This window comes from Cygnus olor, chromosome 3 (genome assembly GCF_009769625.2).
Source record: "Cygnus olor isolate bCygOlo1 chromosome 3, bCygOlo1.pri.v2, whole genome shotgun sequence".
NCBI lineage: Eukaryota > Metazoa > Chordata > Aves > Anseriformes > Anatidae > Cygnus > Cygnus olor.
In genome coordinates this window covers 71,965,167-71,992,471 of record NC_049171.1, presented here as the reverse complement: position 1 = coordinate 71,992,471, position 27,305 = coordinate 71,965,167, and the positions used below count along the sequence as shown (strand labels likewise).

At 45.1% G+C, this 27,305-nt stretch overlaps 1 protein-coding gene across 1 annotated transcript; it reads right to left on the bottom strand.

The window, feature by feature from the left end:
• Nucleotides 1–9: 9 nt before the first annotated feature.
• Nucleotides 10–27,305, bottom strand: SLC22A3 (solute carrier family 22 member 3). Its single transcript, XM_040552547.1, has 11 exons — nucleotides 26,615–27,305; nucleotides 16,493–16,596; nucleotides 14,626–14,780; nucleotides 12,173–12,338; nucleotides 11,204–11,321; nucleotides 6,061–6,158; nucleotides 5,710–5,924; nucleotides 2,686–2,794; nucleotides 2,339–2,451; nucleotides 1,169–1,268; nucleotides 10–447 (listed from the first exon to the last, which is right to left on the bottom strand). The coding sequence occupies exons 1-11, from the start codon at nucleotides 27,026–27,028 to the stop codon at nucleotides 390–392; spliced, it is 1,650 nt and encodes a 549-aa protein (XP_040408481.1). The 5' UTR covers nucleotides 27,029–27,305; the 3' UTR covers nucleotides 10–389.

The window sequence follows — 27,305 nt, the reverse complement described above, 5'->3', positions numbered from 1 at the left end:
ATACTCATCCTCTCTTCCCCAAAGTCATCCAAATCTTATCATTTCCAGCTGTCCTCACCCAAGGGTATATGCTAATAATAGAAATAAACAAATGGCTCAAATATACAAAGAAATAAATAAGAGCTCACTGAGCTAGATAGTGCATCTTTTTAAGCAGATCTGTTCTACCTAAACCAAAGAATATTCCCTTTCTGGAAACAGCACTTAGAAAAAACAAATTTATTCCATATTTACAGAAAAATACACTGCTTGTTCTGAATGTCATTACACTTAGAAGAAGAACATGTGTTTTTATCCACACTCTGCAGCAAACTTCAAAGTGGCGGCAAGTGGAGAATAAATTACCAGTGTGGGAACATGATTCTTTCTTCAGTGCCATCCTTCAAAGATCATATATAAGAGTTGGTGTCCTGATGTTTCCTTTTCTTGCCACATTTACCATAAGGACTGAAGAAACAGAAGAGGAGGGGCGTAAAGGTGGAAGAAAAGGGAAAACAGAGTTGTAGGCCAAGTTACAGTACTGGCGCATTTATTATCGGCATAGAAAGTTTCCTTTTTCTTTTGTTTGTGTATCAAAGTGGGAAAAAGTTGCTGATGCAGGATCCAAAAACACTCTGTGAAACACTAATCTACGCCACTACCTCCTCAAGAAAAATACCGCCAAGCAAGCCAGTGTGTTCCCTGAATGCCTGCAGTGCAGTGAAGAATCTGGCTTGCTGTTTGCTAGGAGTGGGGAAAGTCTGTTTATATCTTTTCAGCTACAAAATTCATCTCATAGGTGACCTTTCAATGGCTTCACAAACTGTGGAAAAGCTCCCATTATCAAAGGTCCTTCCTCACATGATGCTTTGACTGAGGTAAGGGCTGGTTTTCTTGACCAGAGACCTGCAGGTTTTGTGCAGACACAACTTTGTGCCCTTATGAGAATTTTTTTCTGTATTTACAGAACCTGTCCCCATGGTTTTTGTTTTCTGTTTTTTTAACAACCTGACTTAGTGGTACTAAAAAGTTCTATTAAGGAAAATATCACATGCTCATTATATCATCCTGATTAGGGAATTTACTTTGACACTCAAAACACATCAATAATTTATTACAGCTGCAAGGTTGGAGGAGGACACCCTAAGGAAACCTCACCCAGGTAAAAGTAAGAAAATACATATCATACCTTGAAAGCTGCTCTACATCCTCCACTGTCTCTGGTAAGGAGATTCCCCTTGTCTCTGGTAAAAGCATTACTAGGATCCCACAGACAACCGCGAGAATACCTACAATGGACATGGAAGAAACAAAAGAGCAATAAAAACGTTATGTTTCTTATTTTCAGGGTTTATCAGCTGAGTAAGTCTTACTCAGATTAAGGCTAAAGTGAGATATTTAAAGTGCAACAGGTATTTCTGATTAACCCTGCTTGTAAGAGCACCTTCATGCTAAATTACTTTAACCTATTAAACAAACAAAACAACAAAATAACAAACCAACCAACCCACCAAGCAAATAAACAAAACCACCTGAGGGCTATGGATTCATTTGCAGCCTGAATTACCCCAAAAGGGAGATCTTAGAGATCAAAATGTTATGTCCTTCCCCAGCTGCAGAATTTTAGCATTAGATAATGTGAACACAGTACTTCTATAAACATCTATTCTTGGAATAATGGTAATTTTTTAAATGTCTTTTGTTTTTCCATTTTTGTTTTCAAGCTAAATTTGTCATTAGCACCATTTTCCCTTCTTACTCTATCCTATCTCTTTTGCTTTTTACCCAGCCATATGTACTTCCTCTAAGTCTGGTTTATTTGCAGACTTCAACTTCCTTGTTGGAAAAAATCTACTTTTTTTCCCACAAACTTACTTCATAGGGCTCATTTCTCCAAAATTAAACTGAGGAAAAGAATTTTAGAGGAAGAAGAAGTTGTGGCTAATATAACATCCAGTCATAACCATATATACAAACCAACCAAAAAAAAACAACCAAATAAACAAACAAAATACAACAAATATTTCTTAAAGGACATCAACGTCCATGGTCCAGAGATTGAGCTTACTTCTCTGCAATTACAGAACTTAGCTGCAACGTTTCTCAGTCTTGAAGCACCTCACGTAACTTCTATGGTTTTTCAACCAAGTTACCAAAGGGGCCTGAGATCTTCCATCATGTGCTGTGAAACCACCCACACCTCACCCATTTGCTGGTCAGACTCTTCTGCTAGGCATGAAGGTTGAGAGGGGCTGGTTTGAGCAGGAGGTGAGGCCCACACTACACTTTTGCCCTAAGAAAAAAGCTCAGCTAGGTGAAAAATATATTAACAAAAAGTGTATTTTAAATTAATTCTTACTGAAAATAATTAGAGGTAGCTCCAACCAAACAGCTGCTAATCGGAAAAGCAGGAATGGGGCTATGATCCCACCTAGGTCACACAAACTCGAGCACAGGGAAACACCAAAGTTTCTGGAAAAAAAAATACAGTGCCAGATATTTGAGAGATGCTTAGCAAACAGATGAGCAGCAGTTTGAGAAGGATTAACTCCAAATTAATGTAGGATTAACTCCAAAATTATCTTGTCAGTATATGCCATCCACACTGATGAGCAGCTTGCTATTCAGTAAGGAAACTGGGGAAAAGTGAGTTTTACTGAAAAGCAGTGAAATAGGTGAAAAGCTGAGGGAAAAGTTTCAACTTACCTCAGTATTGTTGGGTATAACTCAGAGTTCACAAGGTAGACGATTTCAAAAGCGATTGTGATGCCCAGCCTTCCCAGCGTGGCCACCGTGGTTTTGAACCATGGGATATCTGTCCATTCAAAAAGAAACCCTGGTGAGCCGTGCTTTACTGCACCCGCAGCCTGCTGCCAGCCAGCTCTCACTTACAGGGATTTTACTCCGGTACCTGCATTGGTTGCAGCAGAGCATTTCTCAGATATAGGGGCACAAGGAAAGCCTCTGCCCAGTTGTCTGTGAAGTGCAGACCACAGTAAAACACAAGCAAAGGTGAGAAAACTAAAAAAAACTGTGTGGGGGGATAGGTGGGAGAACAAGTCATCTCTGCCTGCCTGCCCGAGTGACCACGCACCCTGCTTGTCAGAGGCTGGTTATGGAGCTAGATGGACCACGGGTCTCACTCAGCCATGCCATTTCTATTCTCCTGCTCCTAAAAGAATAAGCCCCAAGCCCCGTCAGCAAAAACCACAACACAGGAACACTGAATCAGCGCAAGTCAGACTGAAAAACCACTGCTGTAGATATCAATCTATATTGACATTTATTGCTTTCCGACATCATAAGAGACTGCTTTGGAGAATCAGAAATAAATTCCAGCCTAATGATTCAAGGGGCATAACACCGTTCTCCTTAGAGCAGGCCAACTACAATTCACTATTTGTTTAGCCATTGCACATTAGACACACACCTAATGATGTTAATTTGAGGTATCCTCCCTCTTCCCTTCCCTGGAGCATGGCATTGTACCTGGCACAACCAGCTCTGGGTCACTCTGACCAGCTCTCCCTGCTCTGCTCAGGCTCTGCAACCATCACATCTGCACCACAGGGCAGAGTCATCCTGCCTCGCTGTATGCAACACCTCAGCAGTCCTCCAGCCCTATCTGGAGAGCTGGTGGCCTCTGGAAGAGAACCACGAGGAACATAATGAGGACTGCTGCAGTGCCCTTGCAAGACGACAGTCTGCCATATGAAATAACCATGACTGTGCAGACCGGGAGGTTAGTGAAACAGCAAGCCTGAGACTGACACGAAGGGGAGCTCTGCCACTGGAAAGGGCTCTGGCAGTGGCTGTGTTTTCTCATGACTCCAATAGGAGGAACAAGAAAACATTTCAGTTTGCTCTGAAATGGAAAATGGATGCTTGGATGTTTTTCCCTTCCAAAACAATCAAACAAACCCCCCAACAAATTTCATCCCATGCTGTGATACTGCCTTTGCCCTGAAAAGCTCTGTTTTCAAACACTTGCAAGAAAAGCAAAGGCTGGAAAGAACAAAACAAATTCACATTGTCGCCCTGGCACCCCTTCAGCCTGTCGGACCCCTGAGGTGAGGGTGACACATGTGTGGCTCCTCCCTCTGCCGGGAGACTTGAACTGTGTGAGCACCCCTGGGTGACCAAGCCCTCACAAGCTGCCGCTGCATCTTCTCACATCTGTGCAAACACTTCTCTTGAAAGCAGGACTTGGACCTCAGGTGTCCCATTTGTGAGTCCCCTGGACTGGGCCCTCTGTTTCTGAATCGCAGTGCCCCACGGCGGTGAGCTGGCAGGCACCCACTCACAGCCTGGTGGCTTGTCAGAGAGGCTCACAGCAGAGGGGACCTGAGTGGTCATGGGCAAAATCCATCAGCAGAGCAGAGCCAGCATTCACAGACTTCAGTGATCTAGCTGAGGAGCTCAAATAAGTGAGGACAACACTGCATCATCCCAGGGTGCAGTCTCACAACCGCCAGTGCCAGCACCACAACAGACCGCTGACCTTCCTGCTCCATATCCCTGTCACATCGTTTCTACTTCTACTGAAGCAATGAAGCTCCTCAAACATGCAATACAATTTTAAGTACTTTTGGAGGAACCCTTTGAAGGAAGCTTAGCTGAGGGAGGTGAGCTAACCCCTCTCTGAAGTATTTTATTTTGCACTCACTGCAAACCTGCCTGGTCTTGTCAACACGTCTTACCTTGAAGTGGCTCCTTGTGGCTCTTCTCAAGGAAAACTATTGTCCCATGATAAAATCTGGAGCTAAAACCTCTAAGGCTAGCCAGGATTGTCACTTGCTTTGACAGGAACATCCCTGGGAGGAATGAGCCTCTCTAATGCCAGTTTGGCTGCCAGTCCCTAGCCACACTGAGGCAAAGCACACTGAAGTGGTAACACAGGGTGCAGAGCACCTTCAAATGCTTCTCTGGGGATACACACTTGATGGTACAATAAAACAGCTACACAGGAGGGAAAACAATTTAAAGAAAAGAAAGGAGTACTAGGAAACCTTCAAGCGATATCAGACCCTTTGGTTGTCCTTGAAATCAGATAAGACTGATGTAATTGAAAGTCATACCTTTTCTCTACCCACTTCAGAATTGCCCAAAGCCCTGGGAGGGTAAGGGCAGGGAAACTGTCCTTATTGCCTGCTGCAGCCCCTACTCCCTCTTGTGGTTTGGATGGGGATGGAAGGTCTGGGGTGAATAAAGGTGAGCAGAGCACATTGCAGCCTGGCATTGCTGTGCCGCTGGAATGAACGGACAGTGCCGGGAGAGCCATGACACTAGAGGAAGGTCTTGAGAGGTTAGGCCATGTTTTTTTTTCCAGGAATCATTTCGTTTGTGAATGAGGAGAAGCCAACAGTGCCTCAGCTAAATCACTGATTTCTTCCATTGTTAAGTGTCTTCCAAGTCAGGGAATATATCTTCCCCTCATGTTTGTATATTCTTCCCTTGCATAAGCCTTCAAAACAATACAGGGCCTTTATACACATATTTTCCAGGACTACACCCATCTGTTGCTCACTGCCCATCAGAGATCTGGCCATTACATGTCCCAGGACAGTCTATAAGTAAATAAGGAATTGTTCCATGACTGTGGTGTTGTTTGCATCACCAGCCACCTTTTACTTCTATCTACTGTCTTGTGTGGCCTCCTGTCCTTGCTTAAGGGGTCAGGAAGAAGACATTGACCTAAAGATCTTGATGTTGGGAAGGGTTGAAAATTACCTTCTGGCAAGAAGGCAGTAATGAGACATGCAATTCCTGCCACAAAGTTGCTTATTGCGAAGGGAAGTCGCCGGCCAAAGCGATCAATTGTCACTAAAATTAGGAGAGCAGCAGGCAGCTCAACAGCTCCTGAAATGAAGAAGTCCAGGTAGAGGTTTCCTCCAACAATTCCTAGGCGCATGACAAGCCCTTGGTAGATCAGGGCACTTGTGAACCTAGACAGCAAAGGGAAAAAATACTGAGAGGCAAACAAATGACTGCAAGCAGCTGAAAAGACCCTAAAAGTCGTGAGGGGGTTATTCTTGATAACACCTCACCCTTGTAACAAGGAGCACTGAGGTGGGCACTCACCAGGCATACATCAGGATAAGCGTGTTTCTCCTCATCTGAGGTGTCCTCACCAGATCCAGAAAGGAGGGATTGCTGACCTCTGCGTTGCTAACAGTGATCTGAGGAGAAAGACAAGCAGCAGAGTGAGATGTCAGATGTCAGGCAGGCGCTGGAGCAGAGTTTCTAAGTAAATGCAGTGCTCAGCAGTATTTCAGTCAAGCGAGCAAAGGTGTTGATGAGTTGGTTTGCTGCTTTTAGCACTCCAGAGCAGTGTGCAGTTCTGGGAAATAGCTTACAGCTGAATACAGCTGCTGGTTTTCCTTAACAAAGACCATGCCAAAATTGGAAAGAAATCCCAAATCTTGACTGGAGAGTAGAAAAATGATTTCCTAAGAGTAAACTGAGAGAAATTGACCTGGAATGCCTTGAAAGACAATAAATGGCCTTTGCAATGTCATGGTCACTTGGAGTAGAGAATGTCACAGGATGGGCAAAGCAGTGAGTTGTGAGAAGGCTGCTGGTAATACACCTGGGCAGCAGAAAGTAAAGAGAAGTGTGAGAAAAATCAGATCTATGAAGGGGCTTGGGCGCTTCAAAACTTAACTGGTGAAATTCAGAGGCACTTAAAATATAAAAGCACTATCATGAGCAAGGCTTTTACCCTAAACAACTAAAAATCCCACAAAGTATGAATTAACAGTTCTCATATGCCTAGGAGTTATGCCCAGCCAGCAGGTTTTAACCATGATGGGTCAAAGGGACACCCTGACCAAGGGGTTCCCCAAGCTGGCCAGCAACTGGGGGAACATACAAGGGGAAGAATCAGTCTACTCCTGTCAAAGATGTTGCCCTTAATTTGTTTCCCAAGCAACTACTATAGGTATTTACAATACATAATAATACTAATACACATGCTGGCAGTCCTTTGGTTATGTTCACTTTGCAGGTGAGGAAGACAAGGAAGAGAAGGCACAGGTGGTTTTAGGCAGAGACCAATATGGGTCTGCCCAAGAACTGGCAGCCACAGCTGGGGTTTCCATCAGCTCTCAGAGAAGCTGTGGGAAACATGGGGTTAAAACTGATGCGTCATTTTGAGGAGAACTCCAGGCAGCCTGGTTGCTGGGACTCCCAGTTGTTGCCCCCTCCTGCAAGGAGCCCTAAGAAAGCAGATGGAGGAGCAACCCCTTCTCTGCAACCAAAGCACCCACTGCCCTTCACCTATGCCAGGAGCCCTAGGACACAATCCCAGCCCATGGGGAGACAGGGTGAGAAGACAGAGAGGTATGTGGGATCACACACATCATTGATGAGACAACAGGCAAAGCTCAAGGAATTTCCTGAGGGGCTCCTCAGCCATGCCCACAGCTCTTCTGTGTTGTTCACATCAGAAGATAGCACAGTGAGATTTGGCTGGCTGAATTTAAGCATGACTTTTTCATAACTAAGTGCCACAAAACTTGGACAAAAAGTGGACAGAGAAATGCCACATTTGTTTGAACTTCCTTTCTACTCCCTCTTGCTTTTCTTTTGCAGCCAGAGTCAGAAGTTTTCTTCAAAGCACTGCCACTACTGTTGCATGCCAGAGCGCTTTGTAGGACAGGCTGAGGTTGCCAGGTTTCTGCACTGCTCTTGGACTCTCTCATAATATGGTTATAAAGCTTCCATGACTTGTTTATAAGAGCAGGCTGCCAGCCATCAGCTGTGCCTTTGTGCAAATATGGTTTTAGTCCTCCAAAGGACCGAAGATAAACTCAACATGGCTGTTACCATATATTTTTATGTCTTAATAAAGTCATAATAACCCCAAGCATGACTGACCATTTTTTATACATGAAGAAAAAAAAATCACTGTGGAGTCAATGATTTGTTGGGAAGAAAATCCTCTTTTTGTTCCTTGAAGTCAAGGAGAGCTTTGCTATTCACATCACTGCAGCCAGGAATTCTAAGACAGAGCCCATGTTTCCAAGATACGCTATCTGGAGACTCTGCAGGAAGTTTTGTAAATAACTTCCATGACATTTTTATGTCCCATCAAATTACATCTCAGTTTTTCTGCAATATTTTTTAAAGGTTCCCCAGAGCACAGACAGATAATTCTGCACATCCTTAACTCTGCACAGGAGAGTACATGCATGTATATGTGTAATATTTATGCATGTACATTAATATATATACTAGAAATATCTATGTGTAAAGGGAGAGGGGTTTTTGATCCACAACTCTCTCAAGGAGCAGTCCTTACTCAGCTGGCCACAGCTCAGTCTGCTTTTGGACAGAGACCAAGAGATAATTACAAGCAACTAGGAAAAAAAAAAAAAAACAGTTTATAAAATACAAAAAAAAAAAAAGTTAATGAGTTCTGTACAGAGCTGAACTGTACCAGTGTTGTAACTCAGAAAGCAAAATAAAGAAATGTTTATCTGTTTTTATACAAAGGTCATTTGTGGCTTCTGCATGCCAATAAAAACACAAGGCTGTTATGTCCAGAGCCACGCAAGGGAGCCAGCCAATGAAACTGTTCTAGAGGTACTGGAAAATCTTAGCCAAAATGCACTGAAGGATAACATCTCTCTCTTCTCACTGTCCCTCCACACCTGCACCTCTCTGCCTGAAATTCTGGAGCTGCAACATGAAAGAGAACTCTGACGTGACTTAAGGCAAGAAATACACTCGATCCCCCACTAACACGCTTCCTGGAGATGCTCTCTCTCCTCTGGGCACAGCACCAAGGATGACAGACATTGTGTATTGAAAAGGTCCTGGGAAGAGATCCAGTGTGAATCTGGGTGTGTGGAGGTTAATCTTCTGCAGCTGTGAGGGGCTTAGGGGCATGAGGTGGAACGCTTCTAAAAGAAATTAAATATGACTTTAAGCAATAAGTAGTGAAAGACACATCTCCATTCTGATGTGAGGCTCAGAAAATGCTCACGTCTAGCGTGAGGCAGCAGGTGCAGGAGTGCAGGGATGAACATGAAGGGAGAGCTGCAGCAGCACAAATTTCCCACTACATTTCTTGGGCACCGGGTAATGCTGACCAGGACAGGAGAACCTCAGTGAACCTCTAGCACAATGAGCAGATGTAGCCATTTCTCTCTCTTTAGTCAGTCTCTTCAGTTTGTTTCTCTCTTACTGATTTCAATCTGCAGTCCTCCAGTTGTGCCAGAGGCTACTCGGACGTGCCTAGCACAGCTCATTCTGTTTTGTGGGACAGCTGAGGGTGATTTTCTGACCTTGTCTGGTATCACAGTGATGCCCTGATGTTAATAGGAGAAATGGCTCTCTAATTTCTGGCCCAGCCTATTACTCCTCATCAAAGCTCACTCTATCACAATGCTTCACTAATGTACAACAGTCTTATTCTTTATATCCCATTTCTTGGCTAAAGAAGTAATATATAACTTTTTCACTGACAACTCCTCCCTATCGTTAACTTTTGCCTGCTACCCTGAACAACATAACGTTCAAAAAAACCTTCATTTTTGAAGTTTTTGAACAGATCGTCTCATTGATCTTTGTAGTTTTGACTTTTGACTTTACAAAATCATTAGTCCAGATTCACCTATCTTAGGAGGTATAGCATAGGTCAGGGCCCAGCTTCTCTACAGAGCCTGTTGTATGAAGTTTAACTTGCCAGAGCTGTTATTAACTGTCATTAACATACACTTCATGAAGTGAAAATATAATGGAATATTGGTATAAATAAGCTGTCCATTTCTATAATACTTCTGTTGTCATATACCTCTTCCTGTGTGCACTTCATGCAGAGTCTATATTTATAGCAAGAATGTTCTTGAATGAGCAGAACTGCTTAGTCTGAGTGCCTGATTTATGAAGCGTTCTTCTTACCAGATAAATAAAATTCTGTGCATTTGGAAACAGCTATCTGGTGTTTCAAGAAGAGAGTTCCAAACGTTATTGCTTGGGGTTCATCCAGAATTTTATTCTAGGATTTTGGTGAAGCGTTTCCACTTTTTTTTTTTTTTTTATGATAAGCTGGTCTAAATTCTTACTGTCTCCCTTGATAAAGAAGAGCAATGGGAAAGAACTAGGTAAGATATGAAGCTGTGGGAACCCAGGCTGCCAACTACCTGCTACAAAGCATAGACATCATGATGTCCTTTCCTGACAGGACACACCAGTCCTCTCTGAACACTGCCAACCCAAAGTCTTTTCCTTTAGACTAAGTGACACTCTAATTAAAAATCACACTTGGTAATTTTGTATATGTGTGAGAATGAATGTATACGCATATGCAAATATGTAGGCTATATGCATATGCTACTACTGTGTACTCAAAGATGGCCATTTTCTGTAACTAGTTTCTTTTCAATATGAAAATAATTTCTAAAAGCGTGTTTAGCTAGTCGCCTTCAGGCTAGTAATCTGCCGGTGTTTTCCCTGTTATAGATAATGATTTCAAACATTACTGTTAATAGCAGTTAATCTCTAAACCTGTTTTTTTCTGGAACAAAACCCCATTCACATCTGTTATCATTAGTCCATGGGGCCAATACAACGGGAAACATGTTCTACATGTTTCTACAGGCTATGCTACCCAACAAAGCGAGGCAAATGTTATAATGACATAAAGTGTTATGTGAAATGCATCAGTCCTTTCAGCTCTGTCAAGACCACTTTTCAAAGGATTCTAATTGTAACATATACTTTCCTATTTTTAAACAGTGACAGTGCTTCCCATATTTTGAATTTTTCAGCATGTTTTCCCTAATAGGGATGGAAGCAAATTGATATTTAGAGTCGTGTTTTCTACATGATCTTCTGTTTGGGTTGTAGAAGAAAGTTATAGCAAAGGAGCCAGAGAAGTGGATCCTTCCATCTCCACTCACTCTGTCAGTTTAAACTGTAGCTGCAGTGAAATACCATTGGACCTCAGGCTAGTTTCACATATTTCCATAAGGTTTTCTAAAGTAGGAGTGTTGCAAATGAAAGACTCAACTCACTGTTTTGCAAAATCCCTTTTTTAGCCTGTATCTTTCCACCCAATATGCTTTTAACCCTCTTGCACATAACAATGTAGGTATGGGACTGAAAATCTTGTTCTGGTGTGACACTACAAGAGTTTTGCCCACCACACAAATCAAACTGAACCTTCAAAAGATTAGGAAAGCTTAGAGAAAACTCTAGCTCAGACAGATGACAGTACCTCTGAGTAATGTGGTGAGAGATATTTCCCATTGTGTTTTGCAATGTCATGCATGATTTTTAATGCCTTCTCTCCCTTTTTGCGTGTCAGGAGCCAACGTGGAGATTCAGGAACGAACCTGTAAGAACACAGAAGTTATTAACAGGGGTTTCATACATTACTACCTTAAGTAAAGAAAATCCTTTGCCTTTTTCCAGCCTTTATACCCAACACATCGATTTTTCAGTCTTTTGGAGACCAAACTCTTTTCCAGCCAGTCTCCCATACAATATTTCATCCTTGAGGATCAGAAGGGAGAAAATAGACTGTATCAATGCTCTGCAAAGTTGGAAAAGGGAGAAAACTTCTCAGGTGTAAAAGACTTCCCTCCCTTCTGTTTCAGTCTCTGCTAGCCCACTGTTAAGATGACTCTCAGTTTAAAAGTGCCATGGCAATGACAGGCAACGTTTGAAGAAGAAGTACTATGTGCAAGAAGAGGATATGAGGCTTAGTTTCTTTGCATTCAGCCCACAGGATTGCTGGAGTCCCCTGGGATGAATGGTCACCTAGGCATAGTGCTCTGCTTTCTATTACCCATACTGCCCAAATCATGGGACCTACAGGGCAAGATTGAACTGAGTACATAATTAGAAGTAAAGGTGGAAACAATGTCTGATGGGAAAAGCAGACAAGTTAAAGAGATCTGGGCAAGTTAAACAGAGAAACAGCCAGTCCTGGGCTAAGAAGCAGCAGTGCAGGGTTCTTGGAAGGACTGGCTGTGGCTGATGGCAGAGACAGACCCTGGGCAGAAAAAGGAAAGTGTGTGTCTGTGATTCACTAAAAAACATTTAGAAAGACAAAATCAACAACATACAGGTGTCTTCTTCCTAATTTACATCTTGCACACTAGAGACTTTGGACCACTGTGGGCATCTCAAGGTGCTCAAATAGCAACAGTAATAGCAACAAGAGCAACGATTGTAATGTTACCAGTAGTAGACCAGGAAAAGGAAGTTGGGCAGTGAAATGGCCAGCTGGATCCCCTGCCAAGTGGGAACCAAGTAGGCAATTCCAGGAAGAATCATAATTCCCAGGGTGAAAAATATCTGTATCACGATCCCAATGATCCGCTGGGAAGAACCGACGATCTCTGTTACTGAAGAGATAGAAAGCCAAAATAAACAACACAGAAACAAGCCTAACTCAAAAGAAGAATATTAGTGGTGGAACATAGGAAAGGATAATACTGTATCAACTCACAAATCTGTCTAGCCTAGCATCTTACATTCAGTTGTTTAAGTGTGTCACTGAAGTTGTCTAGGGCAAGCATGGGTTATACTTCTCCATCAACTCACTCACAGGTCTTCAAACAGAGAGGTCTCTGACTGCATGTTAACTAATTAATTAAACAGGGTCAGCACAGGGGTTTGAGACCGCATTATCATCATGCTGAGTGGTAAATTTCTTAACAATCTCCCTGGCACTATTTTGGCCCATGCCCCAGAGAAGAGGATCCTGTGGCAGGGGCTGCACCCAACAGTTAATATGGGCAAGACTTCTGTCAGAAAGAGTTTAGCCCTACCATGCTTATTTGCTCTGAGGGCTGAGGTACGGCCCACAGCTTGTTTTATTTATGGCTGAAAATTTCCCTAAAGTCTGGTGGTCTAATCTGAATACTGCAAAATGAAGAAAGAGATGTTCCTTTCTTGTAAAACTTGACCCTTTCAAGGAAGTCAATGTCATAAAACATTTTGCTGGTTAGAGCTCTTAATAATGTTGTAGGATAGGAGCTCACTTTAAAATTAGATACAATGTTCTTGAAAGTGAAGGGGAAAGCAAATTCTGGACCTTTCACCAGACTTTGAACCTGAGCTGCTCGACAGTGAAACTTTGCCCAGAAAACTTAGGTGTTTCTGGACTTTAGATGGTGAGAGGGCTGAGGGGCTTGGTGGAAGCATGTTTGTACCCATGTCCCCATGATGTTCCCAGGTCTCACTGTAACCCTTTATACCTGTTTGCAATTCTGTTCTCACTCACTGACTACATCCAGGCATTTTAAAATACTATCCCAGGCCTCACAGACTACAGTGATGGTACACATTTTTGAGCTATATAATGATGCTTCCACTGTGTTTTGGAATATCACAATAGATTATTGAAGGGCTGGTCTTCTTTTTAAGTAAATCTGATGCATCACCTCTAGTAGGATGCTTTCCTTGGTGCCATCTTATTTCATGTTCTGCAAAGGAGCTGGAAAGTCTCCCTTTCTGAACCTGGCAGTCAATCAAAACACCTTAACAATACCCTTTTCTCATGAACAGCTTGTTATGAAGGAGCTTCATTGCTAAGCCATGACTATAACCTACTAAACAGTCTGGATCCCTGCTGTTTTGATGCTATTTATAAAAAAGCTTCCCTTCCTTCTCCCTTTTCAGGAGGTAATAATTCTAATATTTACCCTGGTAGACAGTACGTTCAGCCTGGCACAGAGCAAAGCCTCCCAGCTAACGGATGATGAACAGCCACCTAGGTGTCTGTCCTCCAAGCGTGGAAGAGCAGTTAACGCCTCTGAGCATCTATGGAAGATGTTCAGACTCTGACAAAGTTAACCATGTCTGTATTTGCACATCCTGTTTGAATCTGGGCTTACTTCATGGATTTTGATAATCTTGGTGATCTTCTATGTAATAAATAATAATAATAATAAACAACTCTATATACACACATTCCACTCCTCCACCTCTTAATTGTTTGTTAATACCCTATCCCTCCCCATTGGAGTCCATAGATTAGATAGCCATAAAAGCCCTCAGATAACATCAACAGAAGCATTGTATTGCTGCTGAATTGCCTACTACCGGCTGCACACAGTCATATTCAGGAGAGCAGAACCAAGACAGATCTGAAGGATGTGGCACTCTTGCTGGGCTGCCCTTGTGCATTACTTCTTCCTCACTCTTCTCCATTGGAACTCATGAGATCAGGCAGGCAAGTACATTGCTGCTCATATCTATCTCATACCTGTACTCAGTACTGAAAAGAGTTTGCACTTGCAGCCGTTCTCAGAGGCCACTTCTGTATTAGTAAATGAGCAGACATTGCCAGGCGAGGAAACTACCTTGTTTAGCTGCTAGAGGGGTCCCTGGCATGGTTTGGACTCAGGCCAGTGCCTGTTTCCCCAAATACTGAGTTCTGGCATGAGCCCAGACCAAAGATCGTGCCAAGTTGCATTTTGTATACAGTCACCTTGTCTTGCAGGATAGTGCATGAAAAGGATGAACTTGGGTTATTCATCATCTGCTGCCCCCAGGGCCAGTGCTTTGTTCCAAGGAAAAATTATTATCAAGAGCAGACGTAGCCAACTCTTTGTCCTCCATCCCTCAGTCCCCAGCTTTTCCTAACCAGGAAAAAAAAAAAAAAAAAAGGAAGATAACAGCTCTCACCGATCACATAGCATGTCATCCAGGTTCCCTTGGCAAACACACCTTGGAGAAAACGGAAGATCAAAAATACAGTAAAGTTTGGAGCGAATGCTACTATGATTCCACATATCCCATCCCCAAGGCAGGAGAGCAGATAGATGAGGATTCTGCCATATCTGTTGAAGAAAAGGAAAAGAAAGTGAAAATCATGATAAAGATTTTTTCTTATCATCTCATTTTAATGTTAGATCCCAAGGTGCATTTTTGAGACCTGCCTGGTTCCAAATAGAGGCTGCCTGAAATTTTGTACTGTTTGCCCCAGGATATGAAGCTCTTTTCCCTATGGTAGTTATCCCTGTCTTGACATCACTGATTTTAAAACTGGTGATGCCCATTGTATTTTAGAAAACAGTTTATATTTTTGTAGCTGAACTATGGCCTATACATTTCAGTTCATAATTTTGATACCGTTGAATGAAGGAAAATTTTGTTGGAGATTTCTACTTTCATAAATTAGTCTCCTAATCTTAAGTATAGCCAGCTCTGTTAAAACAAGCCATTTCTTCTTTAGTTACTTTATCTGATTTTCCAGTGTTTTGTTTTGGGTTAAGACCACCTGTTTTTCACGTCTGCCTAGCATTTTCAGGAATCTCATCTTCCAGCAAACCGTGTCATAAGCAGGTGAGCTGAAGGTAAGCCATAATCCAAGAAGAAAAAAAAAAAAAAGAAAAAAAAAAAAAACCTTTCCTGTTTCCTGCAATTGTATAGCAACTGTGTCCTTGGAATACAACTAGAATTTCCATCTTGATCTCTTCTGCTGTTGTTATTGTTGCCGTTTTAAGAAGAAATTGTGAAAAATTGTGAAAACTGGTGTAGCTGTTTACCATATCAAAAAGTATTAGTGAGAATAGGTTTGTTCATTTTGTTCTAAAGGTTTTATGAGAAGAATTGATATGGGACAAAGACCAGGGTATTTTCCGTCAGGTCAATTTTGTTGAGTGCTGTCAAGGAGTGTCTAATGGTCTGGCTGTAGCACATTCCCTGATTACTATCAAGGTACAATGTTCGTAGTTGTACTGTAATTACATTATCATTAATACACAGGTACTCCTAGACATAATATCTTATTTTAATAATTAGCCACAATATCTCTCCATTTACACAGTCTTAAGGTACCAGTATCATAACTGCACAGCCAGACACTGAGCAGAGATATCTAAAGTTAGCCAGTGCCATGGCATCTTTTCCACCTTCCTATATTCCTTACTCGTATATCCCTTGGAAAAATCAGGTTTTCCTTTAAAGTATTTTTGTTTGGTAGTTTAAAATTTGTTATCTGAGATGACATTCTGGATAATTCTATAAGCATTCCTTCTTACAAAGAAATCATACTTTAAGTTATTATTATCATTACCACAAATACCAAGGAAAAATAGAACAGTCAGATAGAATGTATTTTATGAAGAAATATGCTCTGCCAGTGAAATCATCAGTGGTGCTCTCAACCAACACATCGTTTGCCTGTCAGTAATCACCAACACAAAGCAGAAGCCAGGCTCCTTCTTTCACTTTAAGAGCAAGGTAGGGCTAGTGGAGGCTCCCAGCTCTGGAGTGGGTTGCTGCCCAAGCCTGATCATCATCCACATCTTTTCCTTAGCATTCATCCAGCCCTGACACATCTAAGGACAGTATGGAGCCATGAACTCGATGGTCGGCGTATGATTCCATCATAGGAAGTGAAGATTACTAGCTGAGTTTTCTTATCTCAGACTGGGGATATTCACCCAAAATGAACTAAATCTCCAAAGTGGTCAAACATGCTTACTGCAAGTCACTACAAGTGACTTCATCTCCCAAAATCTGAAGGACAGCAGTGCTTATACTTTACCTGTCTGCCGCGTAGCCGAGGGTGAATGCACCAGCCAGAAACCCCAGATTGAGGATAGCCTGTGAGAGATCTAGCATCCAGGAGCGGCCGCACACAAGGTTATACTGTGGGAACAAGGGAGAGGCGTAAGCACCCCAGGTAGGTTATTCATCACCCCCAGAACAAGGTGTATAGAAACTGCATAGGGCCAGGCAAGAAGGGAAAGGATGGAAAGACGGACGGGGTCCACTGGAACTGGAGTTGTGGGCACTGTGGATTCACATGTAGGAACTGGGTGGTTTGGTGCAATGGGGGGGGTTTGTTATTGTCTAAGCTCCCTGAAGAGGAGGCTGAGGGTATCTGACAAACATTTCTCCTTCCCAACTATCTCCCTCCTGTCTCCCTTTCTGGTCATCTCTGCTGTTTCAAACATGTTTGTTCAACAAGCGCCAGTGAACCAGGGAAGTGCAGCAGCCTTAGCAAGCTTCAGCACTCTTCAAGCTATTGTTAAGATCGAGGGAAAGCTCTTCCTTGCCAAACGGATGTTGTATTTCGTACATCAGTTGTCCAGATAGAGAAAAAATATTGCTCTTATGCAAACCAAACACAACACTCTTAAGACTTGCCAAGGCAAAGGCAAAGCTACAACTTTGTTTAGTGCAGAATAAGGGTGCACAGCTATAGCTAACAAAAACTGCAGCTTATAGAAATGGTTTAATTATTTTTCTTATTGCCTCTTGGATAAAAGCAAAAACATGTGGCTGCTGAGAAAACTGAAAGCAGATCTCAGTCAGTTTGGGCATATTAAATATGTGCTTTTTTGGTGTAGCTTTCCCTGACTTTTATATTCATTATACTGCAGTAGGCATAACTTTACACACTTTTTACTTTTTAACACAACATTAGATTGGTGCGTGTTTGAAGAATTCATTAGCAGGGATAGGGATGGGCAGGGGTGGAGTGCAGGGGGATGTGGGGAAGAGGGAGGAAGACAAAGAGACTAGGAAGAAAAACTGTGAAAAAAAAAAAAGTGAAAAAAAAGTGAAACTAAAAATAAATGTTGTCCAGACAACATGTTGTTTGAAATTACTTTAGAGGTTTGTTGAGAATAAGTAGAAAGCAACTGCTGGCTGCCAAGTTCTGCAGTCCATATGGGAGTTGGGAGGTTTCGATCCATACCTGAGGAAACCTTATAGGAACAGTGCAGCTTCAAGCCAAGGGAAGCGACAGACAATAGTAGCTGCCACCACTTTTGCTTTCATACGTGAGCTGTAAAAAAATATTTCTGTCACTAACAAAGTGCTGAATGTTGGAGCACATGCAGTGTGTCACGTTTGTACACAGCAAGATGCATACCTCAACAACAGAGCTCAAGTTCTGTGCCTGGGCAGGGTGGCCATGGGGTGTTTGGAGAGATTAAGAGCCTCTTCTGTCACCCACAATTCTCCAGACTCTGAAATGTCCTGGTGCCAGCCCCAGCTCTGTCCTAGCCCATTTGCCTGTTTTGGTGCCCAGTGAGTACTACATGGGCCTGGGATTTCAGACGTGCCTACACAAAGGACACACCAGGCACTCAGATTTAGGTTTCACTGAGCCTGAATCTGGCTTAGTTTTGGTGCCAAATGTAGTGTTTGCACTGTCACTGACAGTAACTATAACAGATTTCTGTTTTTAGTTATGATGATTCTACTGGAAGTCCAGGACGTGGGTTTGCTTGTGGGATTCTGCTTTTCTTGAAGTCACAGATCTGGGAAGTTTGTGACTGAGAACTGCAGCTTCCAGCTGGCTCTCACAACTAGCAGGAACTTGGGCCAAGGAAACCCACAGGTTCCCAACCCGATGGATATCCCAGCCCCACCTACTGTACACAAAGTCATGGCTTTGGTGTCAGCCTCAGTGCTCTGGTGAGCCTGACTAGGCACCTCTCAGCAAGTGAGGCCATTAGCATCTGGCTTCCACTTCTGTAAATCTCGACCAGGGGCTGCAGAAAGTTCAGCTTCCTCTGGGAGAAATGAAATCTCTTCTCAGTTATCATATTCAAGAGCTATTGCAATGCTTTCCTAAAATAGCCTAGACATAGAGCAGCACATTCAGACTTCAAATGCTGCTTAACCTCTTGCTTTTTGGAAACAATGAAAGTCCTAGAAAAGAGCATTAAAGGATGTGGCTTTGTAAAACAGTTTGTTGATAAGAATAACCACTAAATTAAAGCAGCAATGCAATTGACTGTGACGGCACATGTTGAGACTCTCAGAGGAGCATCTGAGGCCACCTGCAAAGGTTACCAGAGGGTTAAAAGTTAGCAACAAGTAAGTGCTGGCTTCAAAAGTGTGCTGCTGAAGTGTAACAGGGAAGGAAATGACCACATGAAGAAGTAGGCAGAGAGGGCAAACAGGAAGAGTGGCTTCAGATGAGCTCCAGGAAACCTCTTTGACCTAGCTGTACCAAGCCAGAAACCTCACAGGATGTGTGCCCAGTGTGGGACCCCCAGCCAGGGCCCGTGCTGGCACTGCCATCTACACACCATAGGGACCATCTGGACAGATGCTGGACTTGTTGTACATGTGAAGATGTGTGTATATCGCCAGGTCAGCAGGGCCTTGGCACAGCTCCTCTGGCCAGCCAGGCCTGCATTTCAAGCACAGCAATGTGTTTGAGCTGGCAGCTGAATGCTGCTGCTCGGCTGAGCTTTGGCACAATGCAGCCGCTGCTCTCATGGGACCTCAGTCTGCACCTGTGCTCCAGCTCTGAACATGATTTCACATGAACCTTCGCACTACTTTATTCTCCTTCCAGCAGAAACCTGTGGAGTCAGCCTGGAAGTGCCATTCCCCAAGAGAGGCAGAGAGGAGTCCTCACACATCTCTGCTGGCAATCCTCAGGAAAAACAGAGAGATCGAGCTCGTGGCCTGTGGAGCAAGTAGCCTCTCCTGAAGGTTAAGATCACTCCAGCACCTCACAAACCTCTTATCAGCTCCTTGTCAGATCAAGACCTTGGAGAGAAATATCAGGCTGGGAGATTGGCAGAGAGGGCTTCATACAGGAGTAGATGTAAGAGCCCTCACAGGCTTGCCTGAGTGAGAGAGCAAAAAGTCCTCTGACACTTCTGATTGCTCCTACAAAAGATGGTCATGAGAGAAGATTCACCCTCGTAAGTCAAAACAAAGAGAAAGCAGGGAACCAATTAAGAGCATTACTGCCTTGCCAGAAACACCCATAAACGAGTGTGAGAACAAAATTAAAAACTCATGTTATAACTGAACTGCTAAAGCAATGTCAAAGTGAGATGATGTTTACATGGACATCAAAATCCATAAATAAAAACATTGAAAAACACTTAAAATCTGTCGTTAATTTCAAGCCCAAAACTTCTAACACCTAAAAGCTGTGTTGGAAGCATGTACTTTTGATCCTTTTTCAAAGTATATTTTTAGTCTTTAAATAATTTGATCCCTCGTCACTATAAACAGGCAGTGAATAAGCAGTCATGAAAGAGGGTGGGAGAACACGTGCCAGAAACATACAGGGAAAAATGTGCTTACTGGAGAACACTCTTTCATCTCAACATTAGTCTCAGATGACTTAGGCGACAGCTGAAACCTGCTCTTGCCTAGCAACATAGTCAATTTTTTGAATATTCTGGGAAATAGGAAAATACAGGAAACTTATAGGAAGCTATGTGCTCTTTCTGGAGAGATTAGTGATGACACACTAACCTGTACCACCTTATTCAAGCTCACTCAGGACAATGCAGCAGAAAGGGTATGTCACCGTGTACTGCATTCAGTCCCCTTAGCTCCATAGACTTGAAATTTAATCGTAAAAACATTTACCGCAATGGGAAAGGGAAGGGAAGGGAAAGGGAAAGGGAAAGGGAAAGGGAAAGGGAAAGGGAAAGGGAAAGGGAAAGGGAAAGGGAAAGGGAAAGGGAAAGGGAAAGGGAAAGGGAAAGGGAAAGGGAAAGGGAAAGGGAAAGGGAAAGGGAAAGGGAAAGGGAAAGGGAAAGGGAAGGGAAGATTTAGGTTATTTTCCCCTGCTCTGAAGCCTACTTGGTGGCCTGTTGTAGCACTGGCTACATCTAGAGCCTGTTAAAGCCTTGCCATCTCCTCACAGCAATCAAGAGGTGAGCTAGCTCGGCCAGCTAGCCCAGCTAAGGGCACGTCTCCTTCCTCAGCATTTCCCTACTCTCAGCTAGGTGCCTCACTGCACAAGTGCTCGCACCCAGAACAGCACTGCCCACAGCTTGTCTCGGCATCCAGTGCTCGGAAGGACATCCCAGTGCCACTGGAGGCCTGAGCATTAACATGAAATCCCAGGGCACACCACCCTGTGGTGTGACTGGAAGGAGTGACACTGGTGCACTTTGCTGATCTCCAAAGCAGCAGCAAACCACCTGAGCTAGATCTCTCTGCAAGAAGGAAGAGGTTTTGCACTGGGCCTCTCCATTTCATTAGTGGAGCAGTATTTATAAAAGGAGTGGGAAGTGGTTAAGATGAAACAGAAGAAATGCTCATACATGACTAATGACCAGGAAATATAGCAGCTGTGGCAACCTCTCACTTCCCCATAGTTCTAGCTGGAAGCAAACATTTTCCATTCCACTTTGATATACAGACTAACAGCAGATTTGTAATTCCTTGTACTTGAGAGGACTTATGCACTGAGATAGTCCCAGAATACTTCAGCACACCTCTGCCTGCAGAAATTCATTGCCTTAAAAGACAACATGTCATTGAAAGCTCCTCAAACATTGCACCTTTGAGTAGGAGTTTGGAAGAGCTTTTATTAACTGTCACAATTAAATTTCAAAATGATGGGTAAAACTCTTTATTCAATAAAGAGATCCACAGAGATCCATCAGCCCAGTTCCAACAGCACAGGGAAAACCCACACGTGTTGAGTGGCATCCATACAAGTGGCCAAACAGAGGCTAGTTTATCATCCCACTCCAAGTGACAAAGATTTTATGACAGGGTTCGTTGTTAAAGGAAAACTGGGGAGATGCACACAGTAGTTTATTTGTTGCTGAGCAACTTTTCTCCCATCTCTTCCATCCTCTGGGCAGTCAAATTGTTATTTTTTGTTATCATTGAGCCTCCTAGGACAGAAAACCTTCTGTGTCTTTCCCTTTTCTCTACCCATGGCCAAAGCAAGAGGGGGTGGAGAAATGTATCATCTCCTAAACAAACAGCAGCTCTCCAAAATACAATAAGAAAACTCAAGGCTCAAACCCTCAGCCAGTCTCAGCTGGCTCAAGTGCAGTGACAGAAACATGACCCCACTGACGTAGCCCATGCAGGGAACTACTCCAGCCCCTCTCATACACGGAAGCTTAGAGTTTCATAAGGAATTTAGCAATTGCTTCTCTCTCTGCTCATCTGTCTGCCCTTTTCCCCTTCCCTTTACCGCTTAATAGTACTCCCTCCATGACGGTAGAAATAAGGCAGGGTCCCGCTCTGCCAATGACAATTATCATACTAGATCAGTGCGTTGAGGGTGAATTGTGGTGTTTATTGTGTCAGAGGAGGAGAGCAAAAGGACCAGCTGTGCTTTATCCACCCTGAGCAGCACTGCCACAGTATCCCCTGCTCTGAGGGACTGCAAGAACTCTGAGACAAACATTACTGCTCTGCTTGCAGGTTCTTCTGCAAATGTTGGCTGACCGTCGTTTTCTGAGACAGCTGGCAAGCAGAGAAGTGAGAAGATTTATTCACAACAGGTGCAACAGGATATGTTTGGATGATCATTTGTCCACCTCAGACCTCACACTTCAGCAATAAATCATCGCCAGGTCTCCAAATGACATCATCTGCAGTGTGGAGACTTGCTGCAGACAGGGCATGTTGGAATTGGTCCCTTCTGCTGAGCTCCTGCCAGCCGAGCTGCTAATAAGCCCCAACTATGCCAGCTGTGCTGGAGCTGCTGATGAGCGCATAGACTTTCCTCATCCGATCTATCTTCCGCCCAGCCAGACAACCCAGCCTGCAGGTGTGACTGTAATTCATGCGCATGCCTGCACGAGTCATCGTCGCCAGAAAGCGTCTGAATAAAATACCCACCACTTTGCAGACTCTTACCTTTTGCAGAGTGCTTGATATTCCCTGCTAGGACTAAAGTGCACAGTGCCAAAGCCCGGCAGTATTAAAGGTCAACAACTCAGCACAGTTTCCTGGAGGAATTAGGCTTATTGACTTCTGTGTGTCCTGTGTACATGCGGCCTTTCACTGCAAGTCTTGCAATGACTGGCTGGTTTTGATCAAATGAGCTGCACTGAATGCCAAACAGTATGACAGCTCACAAAGGTAGTAAACCTTCTCTGAGGCAGTGGGGATGCTCGTCATCGAGCACCACAAGGCTCACCTGGCAGGGGATGGCAGGAAGCACCCTTCAGGTGTTATCGGGTCAGGGGGTGAGCTGGGCCGCTCACTCACTGTCCCCAGGAGGGATGGGGAGAGAGGATCAGAAAGGTAAAAGTGCGAGAACTCATGGGCTGAGAGGAGGACAGTCCACCAGGTAAAGCAAGAGCTGGGCTCACAAGCAAAGCCAAGCAAGGGATCCCCTCGCTGCTTCCCATCAGCAGGCAGGGGTTTGGCCGCTCCCAGGCCAGCAGGGCTCAGCACACCGAGCAGCTCCTCAGAGGGACAAACGCCATCACTCCCAACTTCACCCCTTCCTCCTCCTTTGCCCCAGCTGTTATTGTTGAGCATGGTGCCCTGTGGTGTTGGACATCCCTCTGGCCAGCCCAGCTTGTCCTGGCCGTGTCCCCCCCAGCTCCTGGTGCACCCCCAGCCTCCTCGCTGGCAGGGCAGCACCAGGAGCAGAAGAGTCCTGGGCTCTGTGTGAGCACAGCTCTGCAACAGCTGAAACATCGGGGTGTTATCACCACTATTTTCATCAAAAACCCAAAATGTTGCATCATACCAGCCTCTACAAAGAAAATTAACTCTATCCCAGCCAAAACCAGGACACTGATGGATGCAGTGACATCTCCTAGTTTTATGGGGAGCTGCACCAGACCCCACCAAGTTAAATGAGAGCAGGGGGCCAACTGGGCTCAGTCTTCTGCTCAGACCCACCACCAGTGACAGCACCGCATTGGAGGGATCTCTGCCAAGTTTCACACATAGCGTAGCCTTTGCTGATATCTCAGAACCTTTAAATCATCCAAGCTCCAGTTTGCTCAACTCTACTTCAGGCACTGCAGTGCCAGCGGGTGACTCCCACCCTGATCTGGGTGCAGAAGTAAGGACTTGCTCTCAGGGCCCATTGGACATCAGAGGATTTTAAGAGGAACCCTTTAGCGTTGCTCTCTCTCTCCTGTCACTAGACCTAGCTAACTGGCTTTGCCAAGCAATGCTCCTATAATAATTTCTTAACAGATTTTGCTCTTCTCAAATGAGGAAGAAGGAAAGCCTTGGTATGCTCCCAGCACCCCGCTGTACCCCATCACTAAGACTCAGGGCCCCCGCATCCACAGGTGTCTCAGGTACTGCTGACAAAGCAGCAGGGGCTTTTTAATCAGTCTATGTTCCCCCTTTTTCCTCTATTCTCTTCTGATGATGGTATTGTAAGCACCTGCTGACAGATAGCCATCTAAGATGAGATAGCTGCTAGTGAGCAGCATCCTCCGGTTACACAGAAATCAGAGCAGTGACGTCAGGTACTGCAATATCATTCATTTCACATCTCCTTATAAGTCTGTCCCTGCAGCCATAAGATCTAGCTTCTTTGGGGAGCTCAGGACTGCAATAGCTTGTGCTTTGGCTGCAGGATCTGTGCTGTGAAGTGACATCTTCTTCCAGTGAAGGTTTCACATGCCTGCAATTGCCCTCTGCCTCCCCTGCCGTGCTGCAAATCCACACCAGAGCTGTGCTGGCCACAAGCCTGGAAGATCTCCTTCAGTATCGCCTCCTTTTTTTTTTTTTTTTTTTCCTCTCTCTCCCTGAACATGTGCTCTTCAGATTTCCATGTAACTCATCCTTCCTTCTACCTTTCTCTCTTTGGTCACTTGCACTGTTAATTCTGACAGACATAAAGTGCCAGAAATCTTGAGATAATTGAAAGAAACAGAAACATTTCTGCACACACATGGACAAAATGATGCATTTGCGAGCAGACACTTGGGAAAAGAGAAGACTAGTTTGGTGATCTGATTAAGCAGAGCGCAGATCTGCATTAATAACACATTATCAGATATTGAGTTCCTTTCAATAGCTGATTTCAAAGCAACTGAACTGGGATGCGTGTGCCACATGTTTCCTTTTTACATAAAAGAACCGAGCCTCATGGGATGGAATTTGTCTGACAAATGTTGCACAACTGTGAACGATCCCAAGTGCCACAGGCCGAGATGTCCCTGCCACCCCGGTCAGCCAGAGCCCCTCCAGGAGCAGCAGTGACACTGATGGGGGACCTGCTGCCCTGGTGCAGGGGACAGGCAGTCCTACCCTCACAGCCCGGTCCTTTCTGGCTTTGCCAACATGCCCCTTTGGGAGCAGAGGTGGGGAGCACTTCCCCAAGTATCCCCGCATCTCGCCTCCCCTCCACGTGGCCCTGGAGCATCTCCTGGGACAAGGAAAGGGAGGTGCAGCTGGACAAAATCCAGTGAACACTCAGTCCTTCACTCCCATTCACTACAGCAACACAAGCACTGGTTTCGTTTTCTCTAAGCCATACCCAGAGGCTCAGTGCTGCTGGGAAATCACAGTGACTGTTAGATGCACGAACAGCTGCCATAAAAGACAGTGAGCACAACACTTTGGGTGCAACTTACATGCTTCCAGCCACAGCAAGGCTGAAGGGGAAAAATTGAAAGAAAAAAAAAAGTAAAAGAATCGCCTTTTTTTTTTTTTTTTTTAAGCTGTGAAGGGAATGTCTACCACAGCTCACCCAGGTAAAAGACACCAGGACCTAAACCCCCCTGACCCCAGCAGAGTTTTTGGCAGGCAGCAGCACAACCTCCTCGCCATGACCCCACCAGCATTTGCCCTCCCAGGGACCAAAGTTTGACACCAGCTCCCCACGAGACTCTTACAGCCCTCAGAGCAGCCCAGATTTCGGCAATGGCACACAAAAACCAGTGCAGGCACTTTACTCCAGGGCCAGCTAGTTGCTCTTATTTATGCATAGAGCCTGCTAAAAGCTGCTCAGATCAGGTGCAGTGCTCAGGGCATGAAGTTTCTGCTCTGAAGAACCTGCAGGCTGCGAGCAGGGGTGTCCTGGCTGGATGTCCTGGGGACAGGCACCGCATTCTGCTTAGTGTTTGCTCAGGGCTTCGTCTGCTGTGCCCTGCTCTGTGTCTTGGAGGGCACGGCTCCAGTGCAAGCACCAAGTTAAAAGCTAGTGCGGGAGGCTCATGAGACAAGCAGGAGCCGGAGCCCGTGGCTGTGCTGACTCAGTTTGCAGAGTACCTGGATTGTTTCCGACCCAACCCTTCGAAACACACTTCTGGTTTTTCAGCACCACACCTGTGGCACAGTTACTGTCAGGATGACCTTAAAGCACGCGCTGCTGGAGAGCAGACCATGCGCTGGAGCTACACCACAGCACAGCCACTGCCTGATTGCAGCCTGTACTGGTTACCTCTTAGGTCAGCATCTTCATGGCCTTTTGGTGCCTTATAAAAAGCCATCACGTCTGCCAGCACCTACCGCCAGTGGTAACAGGCAGCCTGCAGTACTCTGAGTGAGACGTTTCAGGAAAAGCAGAGCAATGGCTTTGGGCACAAATGTGTGTTTTTCTTCTTCAGAAAGCACAACCATCTCCACTGGCTCCTGTCAGACCTCAGAAGGGTAGCCAGCCACCAGTTTTCATTATTAGCCTCAGCTGCAAGGGCATCACAGTTTTAACCTGACTTCCCCCCAGTGACAGGGCGATCTCTGCGTGGGGTGTTTGGCTGGCAGAGCCAGTGAGAGAGGCACCGTGAGGCTCAGCTCACCTTTCCCTAGAAGCCTGATGCTGACACTTGATCTTATTCATTCTCCCCATCTGTCTGTGGTTTGGACCAGAGCACACCCGCTAAGAAAAAGCAGCAGCGCGCGAAGCAGAGACCCTTCCCCATGCCTTACAGCAGCAGCCCCGTTCCCCTGCCTCCATCCTGCCCTGGGACAGAGGCGTTGACGGGAGGACAGGGCTTCTCCTTACCTCGCTGACAATGGACGAGTGGGGCTGGTGGTACACCCAGCTGCCCTGGCAGGCTGCGAGCCGTGGGCTGCCCGTGCTGACATTGGGGCGGTGGGCGAGGGGGCTGGCACAGCTGGTGGAGGTGTCCCAGGATATATCCAGCCGCTCGCACTGCCCGCTGGCCGAGCCGTTCGCCAGGCGCAGGTGCAGCAGGGTGAAGTTCTGCTCCTCTTCGAGTGACCAGTCGCATCTTTTACTTAATTCGGCTGCCCCAGGGATTCTGCACCAGTAGTTGCCCGGCGCCTGCCCCAGGAAAACCACACTGGCGAATAGGAAGGAAAAAGTGACGCCGGTCTGGCAAAGGAGGAAAAAGACTCTTTTCTGAAACCGTCCAAATTCCCCAGCTTCCTTCAACACCTCGTCGAATGAGGGCATGGTGCGAGGCAGCCTGACGTGCCCGGAGGGGTGGCAGGGCTCTCTCCCACGCCTCGCGGTGGCAGCCGGTGCTGGCTCCCCACGGCCGTGCGTGTGTCCTCGCCACTCATGTGCGCAGCCCCAGCACCACGAGCGGAGCCGTGGCAGGGTGAGGCAGCACCCACGGGTGCGCCCACGTCCCCGAGCACGCCCAGCCGGCCACTCGTGGCGTGCCAGGCGGCCTGGGGCTCGCAGGCAGCCTGCGAGCAGCGCGATTTAAAGTGCACGAGCATATTGA